This window comes from Acipenser ruthenus, chromosome 7 (assembly GCF_902713425.1).
Source record: "Acipenser ruthenus chromosome 7, fAciRut3.2 maternal haplotype, whole genome shotgun sequence".
Lineage (NCBI taxonomy): Eukaryota > Metazoa > Chordata > Actinopteri > Acipenseriformes > Acipenseridae > Acipenser > Acipenser ruthenus.
The window spans coordinates 27,723,734-27,749,619 of NC_081195.1; the positions used below are offsets into that span (position 1 = coordinate 27,723,734).

Sequence of the window (25,886 nt, forward strand, 5' to 3'; positions counted from 1 at the left end):
GTCTTGATAAATTGGCCGCAGACATAGCAAAATGCGTCTGCCGGATGCTTGCAGCCTCTTGATGCCATCTCAGAAAAATGCAGATATGTATCCACTTAGGCAGCTGGAACTAAACTGAACTGGTGGGCTTAAGGCCCCTGTATTTATACTACTATTTATATTACTGGAAAGTTCTAGAAAGTTCTAGAAGTTACTCCAAGTTTACTCAGCACTGAATCTATCTGGAATGTTCTGGAAAATAGGTAAATTTCAAAATATCACTGTCCTGGTCACAAAAGCAAAGTTTGTGGGGAATAATAGCCATTTTCTATACTTTTGAGGCATAAGCAATTAGGAAATAACACTTACTACCCAGGAACCAAAAAAAAAAAAAAAATTGTTACACGGTGTAATCAGTCCTGCCAATAAAGCACTTGAAATTCGAAACAATTGAAATTAATAAGCGCTGTAGGAGCCAACAAGGCGAACTCCGGTATCCAGTTTATAACATCACCTTCGACAGGGAGGCCAGCCAATCAGGCTCGCAAACTGGGTTTAGCCAATAATACGCGACGGTTCCAGCCAGGCCCGCCTTCTAGTAGTGACGCTCTCATTTCAGTACAGGAAATACAAAATGCCGTGTTGTTAGGGAGCGAGACTGTCAGTGTCGATGGAGATTTTACATCATGCTCTATCCTGATGTTTAAAATATTTAGGTTGTGTTGAAATGTTTTCTAATAATGTGTGTTTTTTGTTTGTTTATTACTTGCACGGAGTTCCGAGACAAATAGTCCCTTTTCTGTTTTATTTAAGAACTCGGACAAAATGATACCAACAGTTGAAGTCAGTGTTTGTGAATGAAAAGAGGATTCCGCTTTCCAGTCTCAAACTAAAACCAGTGAAGATGGACGTCAGTATCTCCGTGTCGTTCTTTCAAGACGAGCTCGCCTCTACCATCGAGCACGCAGTGAAAGCGGCTGTAGACACCGTCTTGTGCGAAATTACTAAAGTTGTCGGCAGCAAATTCAGTGAATTCCAAATGGAAATGTCTGGAAAGGAGAAAGAGAATGAAATTCTGAAGCTGAGATTGGAAATATCAGAGAGCGAGCTGAAAGCTGTGCGAGAATGCATGAACGCTGGAGGAGCAGATATTAAACAAACTCTAATATTTCAAGGTAGGATTGATTTGTTTGTATGGTATTGCCTGGTCAATCCAATAGCTTAAATCACCTTGATTATTATTCACTGGATTATTATAAGTGCGGTTAATAACAGGAGTCTGTCCTGATATCGGTTGTAACCAGTAGGCATAGATGGGTATTATTCTGCAGACAGCAAGGCCCAGTCCACATTTGCGTTTTATAACCGAGTTAAGGGTTCAAAACCTGTTTAAAAGTGCTTAACTCGATTTGCATCCACACTACCCCCCTGATTTTATGTATCTGTATTATTATTTTAAACTTGTTCACTGTATTTCTGTTTTTAAACTGAGTTGTTGCTTACTTTTTATTAATATTACCAATTTTGCTGTAAAAATGGTTTAATTCTGTATCTTGTTGTTGTTTTTTTATTGTATTGTAAAGCACTTTGAGACACTTTGGGTCAATTGCATCGAACTTGCAGAGTTAGTACGGAGCTGCCCTGTCCACACTATACCTTTTAAACCGTATTAGTTGCATTTAAGCCGACTTAAAAGTGCTAAATATGGTTTGCGTCCACACTACGCAGCATTTAATACCGGACTCGAGATCACCTCAGGAGAGGTAGTCTCTAGTCCGGTTCTAATTAGATCGCTTCAGGTAGTGCGGTTTATCACAAGTGTGGACGCTGTAATACCAAACCACATTTTTTGTGTATCCTCCAAGATCCCAAAATGCTTTGTGCTATGTTTGGCGAAATACTCAGAGCAGGCGCCCGAAGGACTTGCTATCAGTGTACACTCCGCACTAGGTATTCATTTTTATGCTTCAAAAAATCTGTCAGGACATCTCTGTTAAACTAGTGGGGAAAATAACAAAAACACAGCGTTAAATTAGGCGACTGCAAAATTGAAATGCGAGTTAAAAGTAGGATCGGGTATGAACAGATTACCTAATGTGTCAGCTCTGTTTGAAATAAAATTAAGAGGACCAGAATTGGGCTCAGGCAAGATATGAAGGTAAAAACAAAGATTGTTTTGTAATTAACAGCTTTTTCTGAGTTTAATTATAAAACAGAATCAGCTCAATTTGTTTAAAGGGACTTCACCTGATTAAAAATAAAACCTGAAAACTTCAAGCCCTACTTGTGTGTGTGTGTGTGTGTGTGTGTGTGTGTGTGTGTGTGTGTGTGTGTGTGTGTTCGGATTTACTTTTTCCGCAATACTTGTTATATTTCATTTATGCAATATGGACCTCTGTTAATATGGGGCATAACACATTATTTTAACATAAAATACAGTGCATGGTGGGATACTATCGTATTAATTTCCACGGTTCGTTGCGCTGCTGGGAATTGTAACTGAACTATTCTAATGGTGTGTGGACGCAATAAGCCTGACTAAACATGAAACGGTACTTCAGTGTGGACGCTTTGAGCTGGATTAATTAGAGCGGTTTCGAGTACGGTTCTCGAGATCAGTTATGTAGTGTGGACAGGGAAATCATTCTTTCATTAATTATCAGAACCGCTTCATACTTTTACAGAGAGCCAGACACGGCGCAAGGCGGGGTGGCTCTGAATCAGAACATTTGAAATATTTGTAACAGTAATTATTTGTTTATTTAGCAGACGCCTTTATCGAAGGCGATTTACAGAGACTAGGGTGTGTGAACTGTGCATCAGCTGCAGAGTCACTTACAATTACCTCTCACCCGAAAGACGGAGCACAAGGAGTCCGTGGCTGAGGTGGGATTTGAACCGGGGATCTCCTGATTTACAAGCGCTTTTCTTTAACCACTGGACCAAATAGGCCGACATTTATACATAGATATTAATTCGTCTCTAACATATATTTATATGTGTGAACGTAATATTTTTTTATTATTATTATTTAAGATATATATGCATGGTAAAATACTCCATATCAGGGCACACGGACTGTCTATAAAAAACTAACCAGGTGCAATGCCATGAAATAAACTAGCAAAGCTGTTTTTTGACACTCAACACACACTGGCTGTTTCGACACCATTCTCATTGGACCACAACAAGTACAAAACAGGGAAGGGGTGGTATTCCGAAGAAGTATCATAGATAATACGAATATACTGTATTATCTTAGATCACATCACATATTATAACATAAGAAAGTTTACAAATGAGAGGAGGCCATTTGGCCCATCTTGCTCGTTTGGTTGTTAGTAGCTTATTGATCCCAGAATCTCATCAAGCAGCTTATTGAAGGACCCCAGGGTGTCAGCTTCAACAACATTACTGGGGAGTTGGTTCCAGACCCTCACAATTCTCTGTGTAAAAAAGTGCCTCCTATTTTCTGTTCTGACTGCCCCTTTATCTAATCTCCATTTGTGACCCCTTGTCCTTGTTTCTTTTTTCAGCTCAAAAAAGTCCCCTGGGTCGACATTGTCAATACCTTTTAGGATTTTGAATGCTTTAATCAGATCACCGCATAGTCGTCTTTGTTCAAGACTGAATAGATTCAATTCTTTTAGCCTGTTCTGGTTGCTCTTCTTTGCACTGTTTCTAGAGCAGCAATATCCTTTTTGTAATGAGGTGACCAGAACTGAACACAATATTCTAGGTGAGGTCTTACTAATGCATTGTAAAGTTTTAACATTACTTCCCTTGATTTTAAATTCAACACTTCTCACATTATATCCGAGCATCTTGTTGGCCTTTTTTTTTAATAGCTTCCCCACATTGTCTAGATGAAGACATTTCTGAGTCAACATAAACTCCTAGGTCTTTTTCATAGATTCCTTCTTCAATTTCAGTATTTTAGATTTTAGATTTTCCATTTTAGATCTTATTATAGTTTCCATAAGTTTACATATAATAGAAGTCAGGCTTATTGGTCTGTAGTTACCTGGTTCGGTTTTGTCTCCCTTTTTGTGGATCGTTATTACGTTTGCAATTTTCCAGTCTGTTGGTACAACCCCTGTGTCAAGAGACTGTTGCATGATCTTGGTTAGCGGTTTGTAAATAACTTTCATTTCTTTGAGTACTTTTGGGAGGATGTCATCTGGCCCAGGGGATTTGTTTATTTTAAGAGCTCTTAGTCCCTTTAACACTTCTGCCTCTGTTTTGCTAAAGTTATTTAAAACTGGATAGGAACAGGTCGACGTGGTGCATTTTGTCCGTGTCCTCCTTTGTAAAAACCTGTGAAAAGTAATCATTTAATATATTTGCTATTTTTTTTTCTTCATCTATGATTTTGCCATTTGTGTCTCTTAGACATTTAACCTCCTCTTTGAATGTTCTCTTGCTGTTATAATATTGGAAAAACATTTTGGAATTGGTTTTAGCCCCCTTAGCAATATTGATTTCTATCTCTCTCTTGGCCTTTCTAACTTCCCTTTTGACTTGTGTTTGCAGCTCCAAGTACTCTTTCTGTGTACTTTATTTTTGGTCCCTTTTAAACGCTCTGTAAAGTGCCTTTTTTTCGCTGAATATTTTTTTTAATTGATCTATTAAACCATTTTGGCCATTTTGTTTTAGATTTAGATTTGTCTACTTTTGGGATGGAATTGTTTTGTGCCTCTAGTACTACATTTTTAAAAAAAACAGCCATCCTTTTTCTGTGGATGTTTTCTCTATTTTACTCCAATCTACTTCTGTTAGTCTCTGTTTCATACCTTCATAGTTTGCTTTTCTAAAATTGTAAACCTTAGCTTTAGTCATTACTTTTGGGGTTTTAAAAAACACTTCAGATGAGACCATGTTGTGGTCTGAGTTTGCCAATGGCTCTCTGACCTCTGTTTTAGTTATTCTGTCTTCGTTATTTGAAAAGACTAAATCAAGGCATGCCTCCCCTCTAGTCGGTGACACAGAAAGAGTACTTGGAACTGCAAACACAAATCAAAGCAGAAACGTTGCGAGTGGTCTACATGTAGAAGCACAAAGCGTAAGAGTCCTCAAACACCTTCACCCATGTCTTTAAACATATAAAAACTTCTATTGAGTGACAAATGGGAGCTTCAAAGAGCAAAAAGGGTCCCAAGGTGAACCCAAACGCAACACTAGCAACTCCTGAAATTGTTGGCAAGCAAAGGTCTTGTACCCTACCTGATGGGCTTATACGTGAGGCTTGTGAGGGAAGTGATTTGGTTGATGGCAGGGAGTGTGTTTGTTTTGTTGACAGTGGTTCACAGGTTACATGTGTTTCAGAGTCATTCTATAATACTTACCTCAGCCACCGTGAATTGAACTCTCTTAGTAATATAATTCATAGAAGGTGCTTTTGGACAAAGGGTGCCTTACATGGGGTATATTGAACTGGAAGTTCAGTTACCTAAAGAGATGTGGAACAGAAGAACAATACTGTATTCTTTGCCTGGATCACCGGTATACTCGGTGTGTTCCTCTAATTGTAGGTACTAATTTACTGAGGCTTCTTGTTCTTGCCAAGATGCTGCTGGTTGCTGGAACATTTTATTTAGATATAAATGAATTTTTGGTCTTCGAATACAACTCACAGAATGCAGACTGGTTTAAACTCCAGCAGGAAGATCCACACATAGCTACAGTTCTTCGCTATTTTGAAGCTGATAACAAATCTAGTGAGAAGGACCGGGGCAAGGAGCCTGCTGAAGTGAGGATAATGTTAAGAGAGTGGGCCAAGTTTACTCTACAGGAGTGCTTGAATTTCAGCGCAGGATTGCGGGAATCGCGTATTTTCCAAGTTGTATATCTGCACTTTTCAGTGCGGGTAAATCCCGCAGAGGTATTTTAAGACACCAAGCTACTGTATTTTTCACCCAATTTAGAATACCTGAAACGCTACAACAACCTCTAAGGAAGTGAGTGTCAGTGACAAAAGCACTATGAGCTGCATTCTGACTAGTTCTGGTTTAAATAAATAAATCAAAGTAGTGCTGGATATTTTAAGTACCGCGAGACTTTATTCTCTCGTACGTGATTCTCAGCCGCTATCTTTAAGGATTATAGAAACTCAGTACATGGCAGTAAGTAAACAGTTTGATATTATGATATTAAATGTATCTAGATGTTGTTAAAACTCAGCCCCATTCATTTTGGGGCGCCAGAGCACCGAAGGTTACGCACATATCGTAAAAAACACCTACCTGTAAAATAAAGACCTGGGAGAGACCCCTTACACATAGTGTAGTGTAGTTACAAATAAATGAAACTTAGCTTTTTGATTGGTTAAGAAGTATTTCAGTTAAAATGGAGTGGCTGACAGTGATTTGGGGATGCTGTTTGTGCATTGTGGAGATTTTGTTTAGACAAAATGTTCCAGGCAGTATTTCCTTCATATGTACTAAATAAGATTAATATTGTGCTGAAGCATAGCGCTGATACCGCTGTGCACAGGAGCCGGCTCTCTTGTACAGCGATATCGGCGCGGTGCTTCAGAGCGGGAGGGCCCGGGTTCGGGTCCCACCTCCGCCTGTGAGAAGCACCTGGCTGCAGGAAACGCGGTTCATCACAATATTATGGGTCAGGTATATAAACGCATCTCGCTATAAAGTACAGACCATCGGAAATCGAGGCTACATTTATTGTATTTTGCATGTATTGCTTGTACAGTTGGAATCTATCTATTAAAATACAGTGAATTAGCAGTACATCTTCATGGAGTCGAATGAAGCCTGTGGAGTAATGCTGTGTTAACATACTGAATTACATACCGCTTTGTAGTTTTCCATACTTAACGAAAAACTGTGACATATCAAAATCCAATATGCATTAAATACTACCGTGCAACTATTATGGCTTCCGGTAGACTTTTGTGAATCGTTCTGTAGTTTCTTTGATTTTAATTTTTTTTTTTTTTTTTAATTGTCAAAAATGGATGCAAAAGTTTTGCTGCTGTACCATCTCTTAAAAGAAATGGGACATTCCCAGTTATAAAAACAAAAAGAAAACTTTAAAACATAGTGCCTTGAAAAAGTCTTCACACCCTTGAACATTTGTCACATTCTACTGCCTAAAAAATACAATTCAAAATGCATTAAAGTAGGAGTTAGAAATATTCAAAAAGTAATTAAAAAAAAAAAAAAAAAAAAAAAAAATCTTGATTGCATAAGTCTTCACACCCCTTGAGTCAATACTTGGTGCAAGCCCGTTTTGCAGCAATAACAGCCATGAGTCATTTTGGATAAGTGTCTATTATTTGTTTATTTAGCAGACGCCTTTGTCCAAGGCAACTTACAGAGGCTAGGGTGTGTGAACTATGCATCAGCTGCAGAGTCACAATTAAGTCTCACCCAAAAGACGGAGCACAAGGAGGTTAAGTGACTTGCTCAGGGTCACACACAATGAGTCAGTGGCTGAGCTGGGATTTGAACCGGGGACCTCCTGGTTACAAGCCCTTTTAACCACTGGACCACACAGCCTCCTATCCTGTCTACCAACTTAGCACAGCGGGATGGTGCAGTTTTTGCCCATTCTTCTTGGCAGAATAGCTCACGCTCTTTCAAGTTGGCTGGGGATCGTCTGTGGACTGCAGTCTTCAAGTCTTGCCACAGATTTTCTATAGGATTCAGGTCTAGGCTTTGACTAGGCCACTCGAGGACATTCACTTTCTTCTTGCTGAGCCACTTCATTGTTGCTTTTGCTTTGTGCTTAGGATCATTGTCCTGCTGAAAGGTGAAAGGTGAATCTTCTCCCCAGTCCCAGGTCTCTGGCAGACTGGAACAGGTTTTCCTCCAGGGTCTGCCTGTACTTTGCACCATCCATCTTTCCCTCGATCTTCACAAGCCTCCCTGTCCCCGTTGTTGCAAAGCATCCCTAAAACATAATGCTGCCACCACCATGCTTTACTGTAGGGATGGTGTTAGCAGGGTGATGTGCCTTGTTTGGTTTATAATATAATATAATATAATATAATATCATATAATATAATACAAGTATATACTATAATATAATATACTATAATATAATAAAAGTATACGTATATATATGAGAGATGTTTTTAATATGTAACACCAGCTCTATTTGATTATATTAAGGTGGGTCAAAATATATATATCCCTCCTAGCCGCATATTATGTTACCTTTTCAGTGTGTTGTCAATGGGTTAGCTTAACCTCATATACAAATGTGTGTTAAAGTATTTGACAAAGATTGCCTTTGAATAAGCATACAGTGGTCAGTTCAGTTAGTTTCATTTAAATTTAAGCTATAATAAACATGTGAAGTGTGACAGTCTTATTTAACTGTATCATTCTCGGACTATGCCTAACCCCTCTCTGTTTCTAAAAGTTGCTGCACAAGCAGACACCCTGTTTTCTTGCCAAGACTATTGTTTTGATTAATATGAAACACCATTGTAAGCACTTCTCCAAATTCATGGCATGAAATCAGTTTTCTCCCAAGGAAAGTCGCTACTTATTTGATAAGAACCGTGACTGGACACAACTCCCCTAATTTGTGGAATGCTTCCTTCTACTATGAGGTTTTCTATCATAGAAAGACCTTGGATTCAAAACTGTGGACTACAAGTAAATCTCACTTTGACTGCCAAAAAGAACCTTCCATATCTAGCACCGCTCTGCTTGCAAGCATATAAGGGCAAGGCTATTTTTCAGTAGGTTTATTGTGTACTAAAATTATTGAATACAGTTTACACTTTATTTGTCTAATATTCCAACCTAACAGTTCCTGTTTTATTGCAGTAAAACCTTTATATAAACTAAACATGTATATTCTTTAATTTAATAGATATTGTAATGTATGAAATATGTTTAGTTGGAGAAACTTATTCTCAAATTGATTAAATTAAATTCTCGCTCCTGCTTTTACAGTCTATTTGTATTACAGTAGAGCCTTAACCAAACAAAAATACTTAAAACATATTATTTCTCTTCAGTGAGTTTTGTCACTCCTATTATTAGATCAGAATATTTTTTTTAAAAAACCTCTATGCTTAGTAACAACACAATCAAATAAAATCAAATGGGTCTTTTTAGTTTCAAATATCGTTCTGTCTAAAAAGGGTTACCCTTTTGTTTTTACTCATTTGCAATACCTAGCTTCCTTCCAAGGTTACAGGCTTCCACAAGTGTATGTGCACTCTAATAACAAATGCACATAGACAAGCTTTTTTCTAACATTACCACTTGTTCAGTTTTCTTAGTTCTAATCATTGTAACCTGTTCTTAATTTGTTGCAATATTATTTATGCTGGTTTTATGTTCTTTTAAACACAGTACAATTATTATAATATTCTGACAGTGTCAGTTAGTACTGAACGTCTTTCGTTTTTAACTGTAATATGTTCTTTCAACAATAATAGTTATTTGTATAACAGTTTAACTTTTAAATGATTTTATAACATGTATTTCTAATTCAGTTACTTCAGTATAACAGTGGCTAATATTATTTTACTGAATTATGTCTGACCCCTTTCTGTTCATACAAAAGCCAGTTGAAGCAGGTTTTAATCCTATTTAATCCTTTTTTAATCCTTTTGCCAATTTCAGGGTTGATTTAATATGACATGAAAGTAAAGTATTGAAAGAAGCTATTTTTTCTCATAAAACTGGAATGCGCTAACAAGGCCTTATGATAAGAGCCTGCTGAGTTTGACTCCTCCTAGCAGGTGCTTTCACAGACTGCACACAACTATCCATTGTTTTCTACTGAGCATACAGATCTTTTTGAAAGGAACATATATAGTATTATTATAATTATTGACAGAGTATATAATATTATTTCAATCAATACAGGTTAGTTTAAATCATCCAGTAACTCAGCACGTTCCCAACAGGATTGGAACTGCGCCAGGCTCAGCTCAGACTGGTTCTGCAAACACCACAACAGGCCTGTGCACATCTCCTAAAAATATTTTCTAAAACACATTACAGTCATTACAATATTTGTTGCAGTTTCACAAATGTTCAATTTGTATCCCAAAGATCAGCCTGCTTTCAGTAGCTGTGACAGTCTTGGGTCAGTTTCTGCTCACAGGTGTGGGTGACATTCTTTAAAAGTCTGATACCTGCAAAAACTTAAATCTTGAGCTCCCATCTCTATATTCCCATTCCCATCATCAGTGGGCAAACACATTTTAACTGAATCTGGGTCCATCAAAGAACTGCACACCCTTGCAACCAAGGCCTTCCCTGCAAAGCCAGTTTTAAATAACTTTAGCATAACAGAGGCAGAAGTGTTAAAGGGACTAGGAGCTCTTAAAATAAACAAATCCCCTGGGCCGGATGAGATCCTTCCAATAGTACTCAAAGAAATGAAAAGTTATTTACAAACCGCTAACCAAGATCATACAACAGTCTCTTGACACAGGGGTTGTACAGACTGGAGAATTGCAAATGTAATACTGATCCACAAAAAGTGAGACAAAACCAAACCAGGTAACTATAGACCAATAAGCCTGACTTCTATTATATGTAAACTTATGGAACCTATAAGATCCAAAATGGAAAATTACCTCTATGCTAACAGTATCCTGGGAGACAGTCAGCATGGTTTTAGAAAAGGAAGATTGTGTCTACCTAACCTGCTTGATTTTTTTGAGTATGCAATATTGACAATGGATAATTGCAAAGCATACAACATGTTTTTTTTACTGCCAGCAGCTGTTACATAGTTTCCCTTCAGGGTCAATACGTTCCTGCAACAGAGTCTCACCTTCTTCCAGAATGACCGACTTCCCGGCCTGGGGAAAGAACTGTCAAGCCAGCCCGTCCAAAGCCTTTCCCTTTCGCTGCTTAGAGCCTTCACAGGTCGGAAGGGAGATTTGCAACCAAAACTATATTTCTGTCACAGGATGCAACATCGACAATGGATAATTTCAAAGCATATGACATGGTTTATTTAGATTTCCAGAAAGCTTTTGACAAAGTCCCGCATAAAAGATTAATCCTCAAACTGAACGCAGTAGGGATTCAAGGAAATGCATGCACATGGATTAGGGAGTGGTTAACATGTAGAAAACAGAAAGTACTGATTAGAGAAGAAACCTCAAAATGGAGCGAGGTAACCGGTGGTGTACCACAGGGATCAGTATTAGGTCCTCTGCTGTTCCAAATCTACATTAATGACTTTGGTTCTGGTATAGTAAGCAAACTTGTTAAATTTGCAGACGACACAAAAATAGGAGGAGTGGCAAACACTGTTGCAGTAGCAAGTGTCATTCAAAATGATCTAGACAGCATTCAGAACTGGGCAGACACATGCTATGCTAAGGTACTGCATGCAGGCAATAAAAATGTGCATTATAAATATCATATGGGAGATACTGAAATTGAAGAAGGAATCTGAAAAACACCTAGGAGTTTATGTTGACTCGGAAATGTCTTCATCTAGACAATGTGGGGAAGCTATAAAAAAGGCCAACAAGGTGCTCGGATATATTGTGAAAAGTGTTGAATTTAAATCAAGGGAAGTAATGTTAAAACTTTGCAGTGCATTAGTAAGCCCTCACCTAGAATATTGTGTTCAGTTCTGGTCACCTCGTTAAAAAAAGGATATTGCTGCTCTAGAAAGAGTGCAAAGAAGAGCAACCAGAATTGTCCCTGGTTTAAAAGGCATGTCGTATGCAGACAGAGGATACAAAGAAATAATTATAGAGGCAGAGTTAAGAAAAGTGGATAAACTAAAAATAGATGATCTACTAGATTATACAAATAGAGATAAAATAACCATTGTAATGACTTACTCTAAACTTTTGCTCAATATTTCTAAGATAGGTTGGAAACACTTGTGGATTCTACATAATTCCAAAAAAATTAAAAAATTATTTAAGGCCCCAGTTGTAGCATTCAAAAGAGAAGCTAATTTTAGGTGATATTTTAGTTCACAGTAAACATAAAAGAATAATTGACAGAATAGGTTCTACAAATACTTGCACTAGTACATGTAAAGTGTGTAAATACATGGACAAAAGTAAAAATATAATTAAACATAAGAACAACACATATCCACTAAAACTAATACCTACTGCAAAAATAGCAATGTTGTTTATGAAATAGCCTGTGAAAACTGTGTTGAAATAAAATATGTTGGAGAGACTGGACCAACTTTAAAAAGAATTGAGAACCACCTTTCATTAATTAGAAATAAAAAAAATGAATGAACCAATAGTATAGCACTTCACCAGTCAAGGACATGACATAAAAGGACATGGTTGTTAGTAGCTTATTGATCCCTGAATCTCATCAAGCAGCTTCTTGCAGGATCCCAAGATGTCAGCTTCAACAACATTACTGGGGAGTTGGTTCCAGACCCTCACAATTCTCTGTGTAAAAAAGTGCCTCCTATTTTCTGTTCTGAATGCCCCGTTATCTAATCTCCATTTGTGACCCCTGGTCCTTTGTTTCTTTTTTCAGCTCAAAAAAGTCCCCTGGGTCGACATTGTCTATACCTTTTAGGATTTTGAATGCTTGAATCAGATCACCGCATAGTCGTCTTTGTTCAAGACTGAATATATTCAGTTCTTTTAGGCTGTCTGCATATGATATGCCTTTTAAACCCAGGATAATTCTGGTCGCTCTTTTACTAATGTTCCAAAATAGGAGGCACTTTTTTACACAGAGAATTGTGAGGGTCTGGAACCAACTCCCCAGTGATGTTGTTGAAGCTGACACCCTGGGATCCTTCAAGAAGCTGCTTGATGAGATTCTGGGATCAATAAGCTACTAACAACCAAACGAGCAAGATGGGCTGAATGGCCTCCTCTCGTTTGTAAACTTTCTTATGTTCTTATCTGCAATGAAAATTGCTACTTGCGGCTGCTGACTGACTGTCGCAGGTTTCTGGTGAAAATTGGCGATGTCGCAGCCCTGCGAAAGTTTTATGAAACCCAGTTTTTTATTTCCAAGGTGTTTACAATTGCAAATTGTCGCAAATTGCTTTTTTGAAACAGGCCCCTGGTCTAACACATACACACAAATAATAACACAAATAAAATATATGAGGACCAGCCATGAAATTAAACAAACAAATGGAATTGACTGAAACACTATTGAGTTAAAAGGATGAATGTGATACTGTGTTCCACCCATAACCAAATAACTAAGGAACAGTAACTTCAATGCATACTGCAAATGATTTGAAGCCAGCAATGGGGAGGGTTTACTTTAATACAATCCCTGATCAATGCTAATCACACAGACGGTTGAGAGGAGCTGTAATAAATATTTGATAATGGGAAACATATGAAGCTTGAGAATGTGGGTGGGGTGAAATGTTCTTTTAGTTTTTCAAAATTCAGAAATGAATTTCAGCTTCAATGTGAGGCACTGATCACCCCTCTACACACATACTTTAGAAGCAATGTTGGATCCGACCTCATTCCCAATCCTGTAGTATCTTGAAGAGTACAGGTCTCTATAGAAGTCATAATTCATGATTTGTGTCTGTTGGCCAGGAGTCCAGTGAGCTCAAGCTGACACCTGCAGGGCTGGCCTTGTCCTCCTGGGAGTGTGCTGTCAAGCTCCTAGGTGTGAAGAGGTTATTGACTTGGTTGTGGATTAGAGGACACCCACTGCTGTCCTCGGCTGTTGTGGGGTTTTCTGTTTTTAGGGGCAGCAGTGTGGAGTAGTGGTTAGGGCTCTGGACTCTTGACTGGAGGGTTGTGGGTTCAATCCCAAGTGGGGACACTGCTGCTGTACCCTTGAGCAAAGTACTTTACCTAGATTGCTCCAGTAAAAACCCAACTGTATAAATGGGTAATTGTATGTTAAAAAAATAAATAATATATAATGTGATATCTGTATAATGTGATATCTGTATAATGTGATATCTTGTACAATTGTAAGTTGCCCTGGATAAGGGTGTCTGCTAAGAAATAAAAAATAATAATAATAAATAATAATAATAATAATTGGGGGGGTTAAAAACAGGGTAAAGTAACCGGGCGTATTGTATTAATTTTAAATTAATAAATAAATAAATCCACTGGAATGACTCCATGGCAACTCTCAGTAGCATTCTGACAAGGGGCTGCCTTTTTAGAGGAACCTAGCTAGTAAGTAAGAGTAATAATTTGTACATTTTGTTTCATACAGATCCCACAGAGAGCCACGCTATCCCTGAATCTGAAGCACAGGAGGGACCACAGATAGGAGCAGATTACACACAAGAGGAGTCCTTTGACCAGGAGTGGTGTGCAAGTCTAATGCAGGTTACAGAGCTGACATGTATTAAAGATGAAGAGGTCCCTCAACAGGAATGTGTTTCTATTAAAGAGGAATTCATAGAACAGGAATGTGTCCCCATTGCAGAGGAAGTTCCTTATGAAAATAATGTCTATACACTTGAGGAGAACAACAAGCTGGGATCCAACCTGTGTGATGATCGTCCATCTGAATGTGAACTGGGATTTAGAGGTAATCATACAAAACAAACAGTATTGAGCTGCCTATTAATCCTGCAGAAACTGATTACTGAACACTAGCAGTGTGCTTAAGATTGATATTTTAACCAGGGGGCGCTCCCCAACTACTATGTCAATGGCTTGCTATATATGTCCTTGCTTCTGAGGCACTTGCGCCATGCCTCTTTAGAATGCTGTTAGATCAGGGGTGCGCAGACTCATAGTCCTGGAGGCCGTTCCACTGCAGGTTTAACATGTACTGCTTTACTACTATATTTAGGACGCGTTATCGTGTTTGTCAGTTTCCCTTGCAAGCTGCTTTATTTACTGTTTTTATATATAAATTACCTGTCGGATTGATTGCTTATTAATATTTGTTATTTAGGTTGGTGATTTACTTTTTGTCAGCCACTTTGTCTGCACAGGTTTGTATTTTTATCTGTAATTTACCATCTGAAATGTAAATTTTTTAACTTGATTTTTAGTAGTAATCCTTGTACAACAGATAATCCTTATGTACAAAGTTGCTGTTTATTAGTCGAGTTACAATGTTTAAGCAATGGATGTATTATTTGCAGCTTATTTGTAGTACGTTGTCATTTTGTTTTGCTTAGAAGCAAATAACGTTACCCTGATAAAAGTTGATTATAAATTTGCACGGTAATTTTGCAGTTTTATCATCCATCTCCCATACTTACACTACGCATTTACTGTGCTTTGCTTTTTCATTTGCTCGCCAATTCCTGAGCCTCATCGTCTGGAAAGAGAGCAAGGCAGTGTTTTGGCAGTGCAGATTGTGCAGCAGGGGTTCTGGTCAGCGACACTAAACTGTGACCCAACAGTGATGGATTTATGTATATTTGAAATCTATCTTCTTTTGGTCTTCTTTTTTACTATTTTATTTATTCACTATTCACAATTTTGTATGTATTTTTTATATTATGTATTGTAACGAACGGTCAGTTAAGTGCAAAGAGAAGGTATCAGGAAGGTGGGAGACTGATACCCTGCCTTAGCTTACAATTAAAAACCTGATACGTTCGTCCTTGTAAATAGGAACTTCAAGTCCCATGAACACCTGGGGTTGTGAAATTATGGGACATATAAAGCTGGCGTAGATAGAGCAAAAGGGGGGAGAGAGGAGGGAGACTTGCAGTGAAGGTGTTTACCCAGCCTGCATGGAGAGACGTGTGGGCAGTGAAGGTGTTTATCCAGCCTCCATGGAGAGACGTGTGGGCAGTGAAGGTGTTTACCCAGCCTCCATGGAGAGACGTGTGGGCGGTGAAGGTGTTTACCCAGCCTGCATGGAGAGACGTGTGGGCGGTGAAGGTGTTTACCCAGCCTGCATGAAGAGACGTGTGGGCAGTGAAGGTGTTTACCCAGCCTGCATGGAGTGACGTGTGGGCAGTGAAGGTGTTTACCCAGCCTGCATGGAGAGACGTGTGGGCAGTGAAGGTGTTTACCCAGCCTGCATGGAGTGACGTGTGGGCAGTGAAGGTGTTTACCCAGCCTGCATGGAGAGACGTGTGGGCAGTGAAGGTGTTTACCCAGCCTGCATGGAGAGATGTGTGGGCAGTGAAGGTGTATACCCAGCCTGAACGGAAAGACGTGTGGGCAGTGAAGGTGTTTACCCAGCCTCCATGAAGAGACGTGTGGGCAGTGAAGGTGTTTACCCAGCCTGAACGGAGAGACGTGTGGGCAGTGAAGGTGTTTACCCAGCCTGCATGAAGAGACGTGTGGGCAGTGAAGGTGTTTACCCAGCCTGAACGGAGAGACGTGTGGGCAGTGAAGGTGTTTACCCAGCCTGCATGGAGAGACGTGTGGGCAGTGAAGGTGTTTACCCAGCCTGAACGGAGAGACGTGTGGGCAGTGAAGGTGTTTACCCAGCCTGCATGGAGAGATGTGTGGGCAGTGAAGGTGTTTACCCAGCCTCCATGAAGAGACGTGTGGGCAGTGAAGGTGTTTACCCAGCCTGAACGGAGAGTACAGTATGAGCGACTGATGGTGATGCAACGCGAGTACCGAAACCAAAGAGCGAGACAGAGTCTACACCGCAGTCAGAGAACAAAAAGATCCTGAGTTGACCTGTAGTTATGAGGTTGGTGGCATCACATTATTTATTCCATGGTACCTGTGTGGATATACTTGAACAAGGTGAATAGTGCAGATTTCCAGTTTGACGGAATGTCGGTGTGTTTATCTCCGCTGTGGACTCATAACAGAAAAAGGAAGCGCAAGCGGATATCAGTGAGTACTAAAAAACTTACCTGCAATTATTCTGTGTGAATTAAAAGTGGATTTAAACCCAAGCTCTGTGTGACAAGGCTTTAAGAAGGCCATTCTGTGGGGTTGAATGTTTTACTCACGGCTGTAATGTGCACACTGTTTATGTTCTCTGGAGTGTTTTAAATGCTGAACGGGTTTGTTTTAAATTGTGCAGGAGCATTTATATGGACTGTCTACACGGTGCTTTCTGTGTGGAACCTCGCGTCAGAGAAGCACGTCTTTCTCTAAATAATTTAAGTGTTATTTAAACTGCTTGTTGCTCTGGAACGAAGCACCCCAGACCTGTGCCTAATTGACTGTGTGTTTTAAGAATGTAACAATATCACAGCAGTTAAATAAATACCCGACACAGACTGTTTTAGTTTTTATTTAGTCAGGGAATTCCAAGTCCACCAGGAAGCTGCAACTAGGGCTGGGCTGTGGTAACAGCTCTTCACCAGCAGGGGTCTCCAAAACACCTGCCAAGAGAAATAAATCAATGGTTCAAGTAAAGGACTGTGTAGTAGAGGGTGACACTGGAATGAAACTTCAGTTCTGTCCTGTCAAAAATGTTCCTGTCCCATCCCATGAAAGAGTCATCATTTCCAGTCCCGTCCCGTCCCATCCCATAGGGCAGCAGTGTGGAGTAGTGGTTAGGGCTCTGGACTCTTGACCGGAGGGTTGTGGGTTCAGTCCCAGGTGGGGGACACTGCTGTTGTACCCTTGAGCAAGGTACTTTACCTAGATTGCTCCAGTAAAAACCCAACTGTATAAATGGGTAATTGTATGTAAAAATAATGTGATATTTGTATAATGTGATATCTTGTAACAATTGTAAGTCGCCCTGGATAAGGGCGTCTGCTAAGAAATAAATAATAATAATAATAATAATAATAATAATGAAAGAGTAACCATTTCCAATCCTGTCCCATCCCATCCCATGAAATAGTCATCATTTCCAATCCTGTCCCGTCCCGTCCCATGAAATACTCATCATTTCCAATCCTGTCCTGTCCCATTTTTTTCCTGTCCCGTAACTTTTTTTTTTTTTTCCCCAATTCCTATCCCATCCTGTCCTGTCAAAAAAAAATCCCTTCCCATCCCATCCCATCCCATCCCGTGATAAATAGAGATCAGCTGTTATTTGGAGGTACAGATATTTTCGTATTCATGTATAAAATTAGGGTTTACAGGGTTTTGCATTAAACACATCTGGTTTACTACTAGTAATTTGTTTTTGTTTTTTCAGAAAAAAATACAGTGCAAGCACAGGGTCTTTATAAGCACAATGTCCAATCTAATGATGTAATATATAAATTCTGTAATACAAAAACAATTGTTTTAGAGTTTTGTGCGGCAGTTTCAGTTTCTAAATTGGTTACTAAGCAACCAGGCTCAGATTTTAGTATTCAGTGTCACAATAAACTGTCGGTGAAATAATACAGTATAAAGAACTATTAATTCATTAAAAAAAAAAAAAAAAAAAAAAAAAAAACGTAGTGCCGAAGCAGTACCTCCAAAAACAGTAGCTGCTATGGCCAAACCGTAGCCTTTGACATCTCTGCATTATGATTTGCACATCCTTAATATACTGTACATATGTATAGAGAGAGAGAGAGATGTCAAATACACGCCAGTAGCAATCCACAGCGTTCAGTTATTCTGCTCGTATCAGTAATTCATGTATCAGTATTGTTAACTAAAGGACTGACATAACTGTACAATTATGGGTATGTAACGGGGGGGGGGTCTGTGCTGACTCTTCTGGTGCGTTCATAGTGCTGCAGGAAGAGGGCAGTCGTGCCAGTGACACAGAGAGGTGGGAGAGAGGGTGTGTGGAGTTTCCCTCTCTCTGATTGGCTGAGAAGCAGGCATTGGTGGGATTGCTGACCCTATAAAATCACGTTCTGTTGTTCCCTCAGCTCTGCCCATGTACGACGACACAACGAGTCAGCGGGAGCTCTGCTCCAGGACCGAGCACAGCTGGAAAAAGAAAGAAATGAAAAGAAACCCAAAGAGAAGAAAAAAAATACTGGTAGCGGGGAAACCTTGGGCAGACCCCATAAGTACATAAAAAGCAGGCTGAGGGAGCGGTGACGCGTAGGACAGGGACCCGGGCCGTGCGGGCAGCGACAGCCGGGGTAACGCTGCCAAGTGCAGCACCTTTTCTTTGTAGTTTTTGATTACTGTTTATTTTCTCTTTTTGATTTTGCCTTTTGTTATTATTATTTGAGAGCACCTGCGAGTGCGTCAGCGGGACTGTTTACGTGTGGGTATTTCTGTGGTCTTGTCTACCATCGCTGGTATTCAGGCCACGGACAACAGCGCCCTCTGCGGGCTAAAAACCAACACTTGAAAATAAAAGAAAAAAAAGCAAACCAAGAGTCATAAATAAAACTGGGTACATGTGTGGTGTTTCAGGTACACCCTCCTGTCTCTCGTGTCAGTGAATACCCACACCCTTCCACAGGGTAATATGAAATATTTTAAGTATCAATCTATGTTAAACATAAGGATGTTTATTAACCACTCCGTGTTGCCCAGACGCTGATTCTCCGCGGACATATGCTGTCCCTCCGTCCACGCTGGTGTTGTCAGAGTCTCTCTCCGAGTTTGAACCTTCTTATTCAGAGGCATACGGCTTGAATTGAAACGGAAGACAATCCCTGTTTTCTCTCTCTACATCAGATCCATCACTACATAATTCATATTCATAAGGGGTGTCTGAAACCTGATAAAATTAGGTTACTCTCACTTTCACTGTCGCTGTCATCCATACTGGCAGATGCAAGGAGCCTGAGGTCACAGTCTTCTGGCCCCACACCAGGAAATGGAGGTCGCCCTCTGTATTTCCGGGTATTATTTGATTCATTGTAGTGAGATTAAACATAATTTGGTAAAATTAATGTGATTTTATATGTTCAAGTGAGACCTGTTAATATTATTTTGTTTGTTTATGGTAACAGTCAGGTTCCATGTCATAGACTCTTTTACAACTTTAAAAAGCAAACACACACTTCCTGTCTGCTGGTGGGAGAGTACTCTTGTTCCTTCCCATTCCTGGAAGCTTCAATCCCGTTCTTGTCCATCCTGAGAGGTTGATTTTTTTTTTATTTCCCGGTCCCGCCTGTTCCCGTGAGCTTCACTCCTGTACCATCCCGTCCTGCAAAATTGAACACCGTTTTTTTCCTGTACCGCGGGAATCCCGTGGGAGTCCTGTCTTCAAGTCACTCTCCACTGTGTAGCAAAAAGTGAACCTAAACTTACCTTAATAAGTGTACCTAAACTTACCTTAATAAGTGAACCTAAACTTACCTGTTCCTGTTCGGACCAGAGGGGCGCTATCTTCTCTTGTGGAGACAGATCCAAAACCTGGAGATACTCACCTGGATTCCTGAAAGGAGCAAAACTACTGTTACTACACAGAGACCTGCGGATTACAAAATGACTGGGTATCGCAATACTTACCTTGAGTGGACCTGGACCTGAGGACCTCAGAAGGGTGATCAAAGTAGATCGGTGGTATAGAAAAGGGCCCAAGTGGTCAGGTTTTCTTTTATTTATTTTCCTTCTCAAAGAACGTCTCGCTGTGCGCTTACGTCACAAAATTGATCAAAGGTGCTCAAGAGGTCAACGCTCATTCCATTTATGGTCTTACTATTGGCAAACTTTTTATTTCTCCTCAAATTTTGACTTAGTCAGAGGTATACATGTCATGGGGAAGTGAATGCATAAATAGTTATCGAACAATGTTATGGGTTATGTAAATAGTTACTGGAAAAAAGGTCTTCATATGGAGACAGATTACTACTGTCTCTCCCGTGGGACATTCCTTTATCTGGAGCACCATCATTTGGGACCTGAAATTACTGAAATGGGGTAGTAGGAGGATAAAATGCTATTGGGATACCTTAGCGGATTAGAGAAAATCGTGTTATGTAATATATAACACTTCGTGGTCAATGTACTTGTTGGGATGTTTAAAAAAAAAAAAAAAAAGTTTACTGTTTTAGAAGCATTTCAAATTTCCCTGTCAAATCTAGTAATTTTGCTAACCTAGTTTGCTGTTTACCATATTTACACATCTTTTTAGATTTTAAATGCTATATTAAAAAAAAGTTAAACAGTTAATCTTTTAAACTATACTTTTTCGTGACGTGTATGTTTCTCCAACATTAAGTATATAGTAGAAATAAACAAAAGAAAAAAACATTTTGTGTTTGCAGAATTTGATGGAGCCTACTGTAAATAGAAAAACAGTAAAAAATGCAGAGAAAGTTGACAGGTTATACAAGTCCTTAAGAATCTGGGGTTCAGCCGTTACAAAACTGAAGAACATCAAGAAAAACCTGAATTGCACAAAGCAGCAGTAATAGTTGGCAATGATTTAATATCTGTGATGCAACAAACTAAAACACCTGCACATCAGAAGCTGGATTCAGCTTATAGAGAAAGAGTGGAAAAAGCAGGCAGAAGCTATTTTTATATCTGAATAACTCCCAAGTATTGCTTATTATAGTTGTACTCTTAGTATGTTACTTAAATTTACTCGCAAATGTGTTCCAAACTGCTCTAAATGAAACATTTCCTTAAAGTATGTTATACATTTGTTGAGGTGAGGTGGAGTCACAGAACCGTTTATGTATCTTGAAGAATTTAGTGAACCAGTCCAGCTACAAGGCTAGACCTGCCCCTGTTAATCACTGATTGATTGATTGTGTTCACTATTAAATAAAACCAAAATCCTACAAGTTATATTCTACTTTGTTGTGTGTGTTTTGTGTGACGGGGAGGGGCCAGTAGATTTTTAAGAACAAGTAGATTTTTTTCTAGCATTTTGTCCCTTAGACAACAATGTGTTTTATTTGTTTGTTTTTTTAAAATTGCACACCCCTGTAAGTGTGGTAGTGATATTAAATCCAATCGGGTTGCTCAGCATCACCAGAAGCAGCATTTGAGTACAGTACCTGCATGTAAATCTGATCTACTTCTATTTCTCAAAGTGATATTAAGTGTGGTAGAAATCAGTGACTGGTAAATGTGAGTGATATTTACCGGAGTGTTAATAATCAGTGATATTATTAGACTCTTGTCCTCATTGACACCCACTATATTCAATATGGTGATAGTAAACGGAGGCTGACATTAACAGGAGTGATATTAAGCAGGTTTGACTGTATTCTCTCAATATGCAGTCATCAGAGTTCACTGTAGCAGTTGTTCATGTTTATGACATGGAGCCCTGCAGAAGAGTGAATGTGGAAGAATGCTGTACAATAACCTTTGTCTCTCTTCTCTTTCTTTTAGCTTCTATAGTAGATGAAGGAGAACACGACTCCACTCCATCACCGCACTGCAAAAACTCTTCTAATGGCAAACCACAGCACAAGAAACACAGAGAGACCACACTCCAAGAAGAAAATGTGAAGAAATTGAAAACTCATTCAGTTAAAATTCCTTCTTTTCATGACAGACAACCACTTACTGTGGAGAGTACAGAGACGGCACATTCTGTATGGTTTAACAATTCTGAAACCCAGGGCAACTTGAAGACCTTGCCTCATTCTGTTACAGGTGTGAAGAGTTTCTGTCAATTAGGCTCTCTAAAAACTCACAAGGGAAATCACACAGGAGGGACTCCATTGTCCTGTGCTGTTTGTGGGAAGAGTTTCAAACATTTATCACATCTTAAAAGACACCAGCTAACTCACACAGGAGAGAAACCTTATCACTGCACTGAGTGTGGGAAGAGATTCAGTCAGTTAAATGACCTTAAAAGACACCAGCGTGTTCACACAGGAGAGAAACCTTTTTGCTGCCCTGTGTGTGGGAAGAGTTTCACGCTGTTAGGAAATCTTCAATCACACAGGCGCATTCACACAGAAGAGAAACCTTATCACTGTAGTGTGTGTGGAAAGAGTTTCAGTTTTTTAGCAAATTTTAAAATCCACCAGCACATTCACTAGGGGTGGGTTAGAGAACTCGAAATAATTATAATTACTTGAGCACTAATTTATTACTTGAGTACTTGAAAAAAATGTAAATAACATCTCTTCATGAATGCAAGTTCAATATAATCTAGTGACCCAGTCAGTTCAGGTTGGCAGACTTGTTTCATCTGGTCCTGTGCATTCACGTTATCTGTATTGTTCCAGGGTGGGACCATACCTTTAGTTTCGTTAGTGTGTGTGTGTGTGTGTGAGTGAGCCGCTGTTGGCGGACTATGTCATCTCGACGCCCTTGCTCTGCCCCTCCCCCCCCATGAGAGTAGTGGTCCGCTCTCTTCTTTGTGTGTGTGAGGGGATTGATGGAGCCGGAACCTGTGTGTGTGGAATAGAGCGAGTGAGAAAGTGAGCGAGTTTTTAGGCTAGAGACAGGAGGAAGGATTTATTGTTTTTGTGGTGTGGTCCTGACACAAACACAGACCCTGTTTAATGAATAAAGTAGTTTTGTTAGCACCTGAATCCCGTCTCCGTCTCCTGTTTGAAGCCTCAAGACCAGAGGTCATTATAATATTTTATTCACATATACCATATACCACCTACACACTAGCCACGGAAGGCATTTTGACGGGTTGAGGTTTTCAAATTGAAATTACTCTACGTGTCTGAAAGTTATGTGGTTGTCCATTTTATGACTTTTCCTAAATAAATACCCCGACGGCAGGATCATGAAAATAAGGAAGTTATAAGCCTGCCCACCTAGCAACAAAGCAGTAATTTTGACTGACTTTAATACAGTTTTTATTTTGAATATAACCTACAATATTTTATATATATAATATATATATATATATATATATATATATATATATATATATATATATATATATATATAAATATATAATCCTGTTCTCTCTACTGGACCTGGCACCCATCAATTCATTTGTTTTGTACAAGGAATCCAATCTGTAGGACAGATTTCATCTTGAAGCTAGCCACAGTGCTTCAGCAGAAACATTTAGCTCAGAAAACTGCAACGCTGGATTCAACCTGGATTCTGTGCTGCACCGAATGACACACGCAAGAGCTAACATGTTACTTTCATTTTAAATTTAAAAACTACTTTCGTTTTTACAGTTTTGTTTGTACATATACCTGTTTACACACGTTTCTTTTAAGATGTTTATTATATTTTTTGAAGTAATGCTTTTATATGTGGTAAGTTTGAAAATAAACCCTTTTATGTTTAATTGTTCATTTAAATGCAGCGTTTCGGCTGTGCAGATGTTTGATATGATGTGCTGGAATAAAACTTTTGAGCTGTATCGGATAATTGTCTTTCATTTTAATATTCGTGTTGTTTAAAATGTAACCATCATAATGACTGTCGGTGATGGTTTTAGGTACGAGTATAACCGTAGCGGTTCCAGTGTTAACGTGGTCATTTTTGTGGCGCATATGTAGAAAAGATTAATTATTTCCATTACACGAGAGTAGATGTTAACACTTCATGCTAATTTGATCTCTGCTCTCGCCAAGATAAGCACCAACTAAGAAGTAGCTTTACAGTAAACTAATGTGATCCATGTGTGTCTCCATCCATTTGCGCTTCCTTCCATATGCTGATGTAGATATCCTTCTGTCTGGTGTTGATGGCTGAAGTGTAATGCTGGCTCCAGGGTTCAGCTTATTGCCTCCCCAGGGCATCAGCACACAACGGCTGAAATGCTGGTTCCAGGGATCAACCACAGTGCGGTCTCCCCAGCGCATCAGCATGACAACCATCTGGATTGAGCTAAGTAGGGTACATCTCTGGGGTCTTCAAGTGGGCACCTACCATCTTCGGTGTTTCATCGACTAGCCCACGACACCTCAAGAGGGCTCGATGGTGATTCTGGTGTTCCCAGCATCACCCCCTTCCGTCCCCCACTCAACTCAGCCCAGCTTACTTACCCGTACATCAGCGTTTCTTCTATTGTGCTTGAGATCCCCAGCCAGTATCTTTCCGTCTCAACCACAGCCAGTTGCTGCTCCTTTATGCTGTTTCAGATAAGTTCTTCACTGTGCGACACACCTCTTAACCACTGAACCCGACATCTCTGAGAAACTGGGATGGAGAATGTGCCACAAATCCTCGACAACCCACCTCCACTGGGTAAACCCGGACTCTCCATCCTCGCTGTTCCGCTTCAGTGGCTAGTTGAGCATACCGCAGTTTCTTCCTCTCATACGCCTCATCTACAGCATCGTCCCATGGCACTGTTAACTCTACCAGATGAACAAGGCGTGCTGATCCAGACCACAAGACAATGTCTGGTTGAAGGTTAGTGGTGGCAATCTCAGGTGGAAAAATAAGCTGTTGACCAACATCTGCCAGCATTTTCCAGTCTCTAGCAGCTTCCAGTTGTTCTGGGCGAGGATTGGTTTTAACACCTTTTCTTGGTGGTTGCTCTCCTGGGCGGAGAAATGTTGTCTTTTGTGTGTAATGCTTTGATAGAACTGGTGGCAACTTATCAGTCATGTTACGCTTGTCTTCCAATCCTAAATCTGTAAATCTGACCTCCTTTTCTTTCCCTCCTCCTCCCCCTCCTCTGATCTCTCTATCTCTGTTCCTCTGGAATCAACCACACTCTCTCCCTCTTCCTCAGCTAAGAACCTTGGAGTCAATCTGGACCCCTGCCTCTCTTATTCCCAGCACATCTCCACTCTGGCACACACTTGCCGATTCTTCCTGAGCAACATCACCAACTATGCTACCCAGCTCCTGGTCCAGGCCCTGGTACTCTCCCGCCTAGACTACTGCAACTCCCTCCTGGCTGGCCTCCCTGCGTCCGCCACCCGTCCGCTCCAGCTCATCCAGAACTCTGCTGCTCGCCTGGTGTTCTCTCTACCTCGCTTCGCCCACGCTACTCCACTACTCCGCTCGCTCCACTGGCTCCCGATCACCGCTCGCATCCAGTTCAAGACTCTTGTACTAGCCTACAGATGCCTTGATCAGACTGCACCCAGCTACCTCCAGACCCTCATCTCTCCCTACACCCCCACTCGACCTCTCCGCTCCGCCTGCACTAGAAGACTGGCTCTACCTCCGCTACGCTCCCCTGCCTCCCGAGCCCGCTCCTTCTCCACCCTTGCTCTGCAGTGGTGGAACGACCTTCCTACAGATGTCAGGACTGCCCAGTCCCTGACCACATTCCGGCGCCTCCTTAAGACTCACCTCTTCAAACAGCACCTGTAGAACT

The 25,886-nt window shown here is 40.1% G+C and overlaps 1 protein-coding gene across 1 annotated transcript; it reads left to right on the forward strand.

Annotated features, from left to right (window-relative positions):
• The first annotated feature begins 598 nt into the window (after positions 1-598).
• LOC131737473 (zinc finger protein 252-like) lies at positions 599-23,166 on the forward strand. Its single transcript, XM_059026743.1, has 3 exons — positions 599-1,154; positions 14,130-14,450; positions 22,010-23,166. Exons 1-3 carry the CDS (start codon positions 884-886, stop codon positions 22,666-22,668), a joined length of 1,251 nt encoding a protein of 416 aa, XP_058882726.1. The 5' UTR covers positions 599-883; the 3' UTR covers positions 22,669-23,166.
• Positions 23,167-25,886: the final 2,720 nt, after the last annotated feature.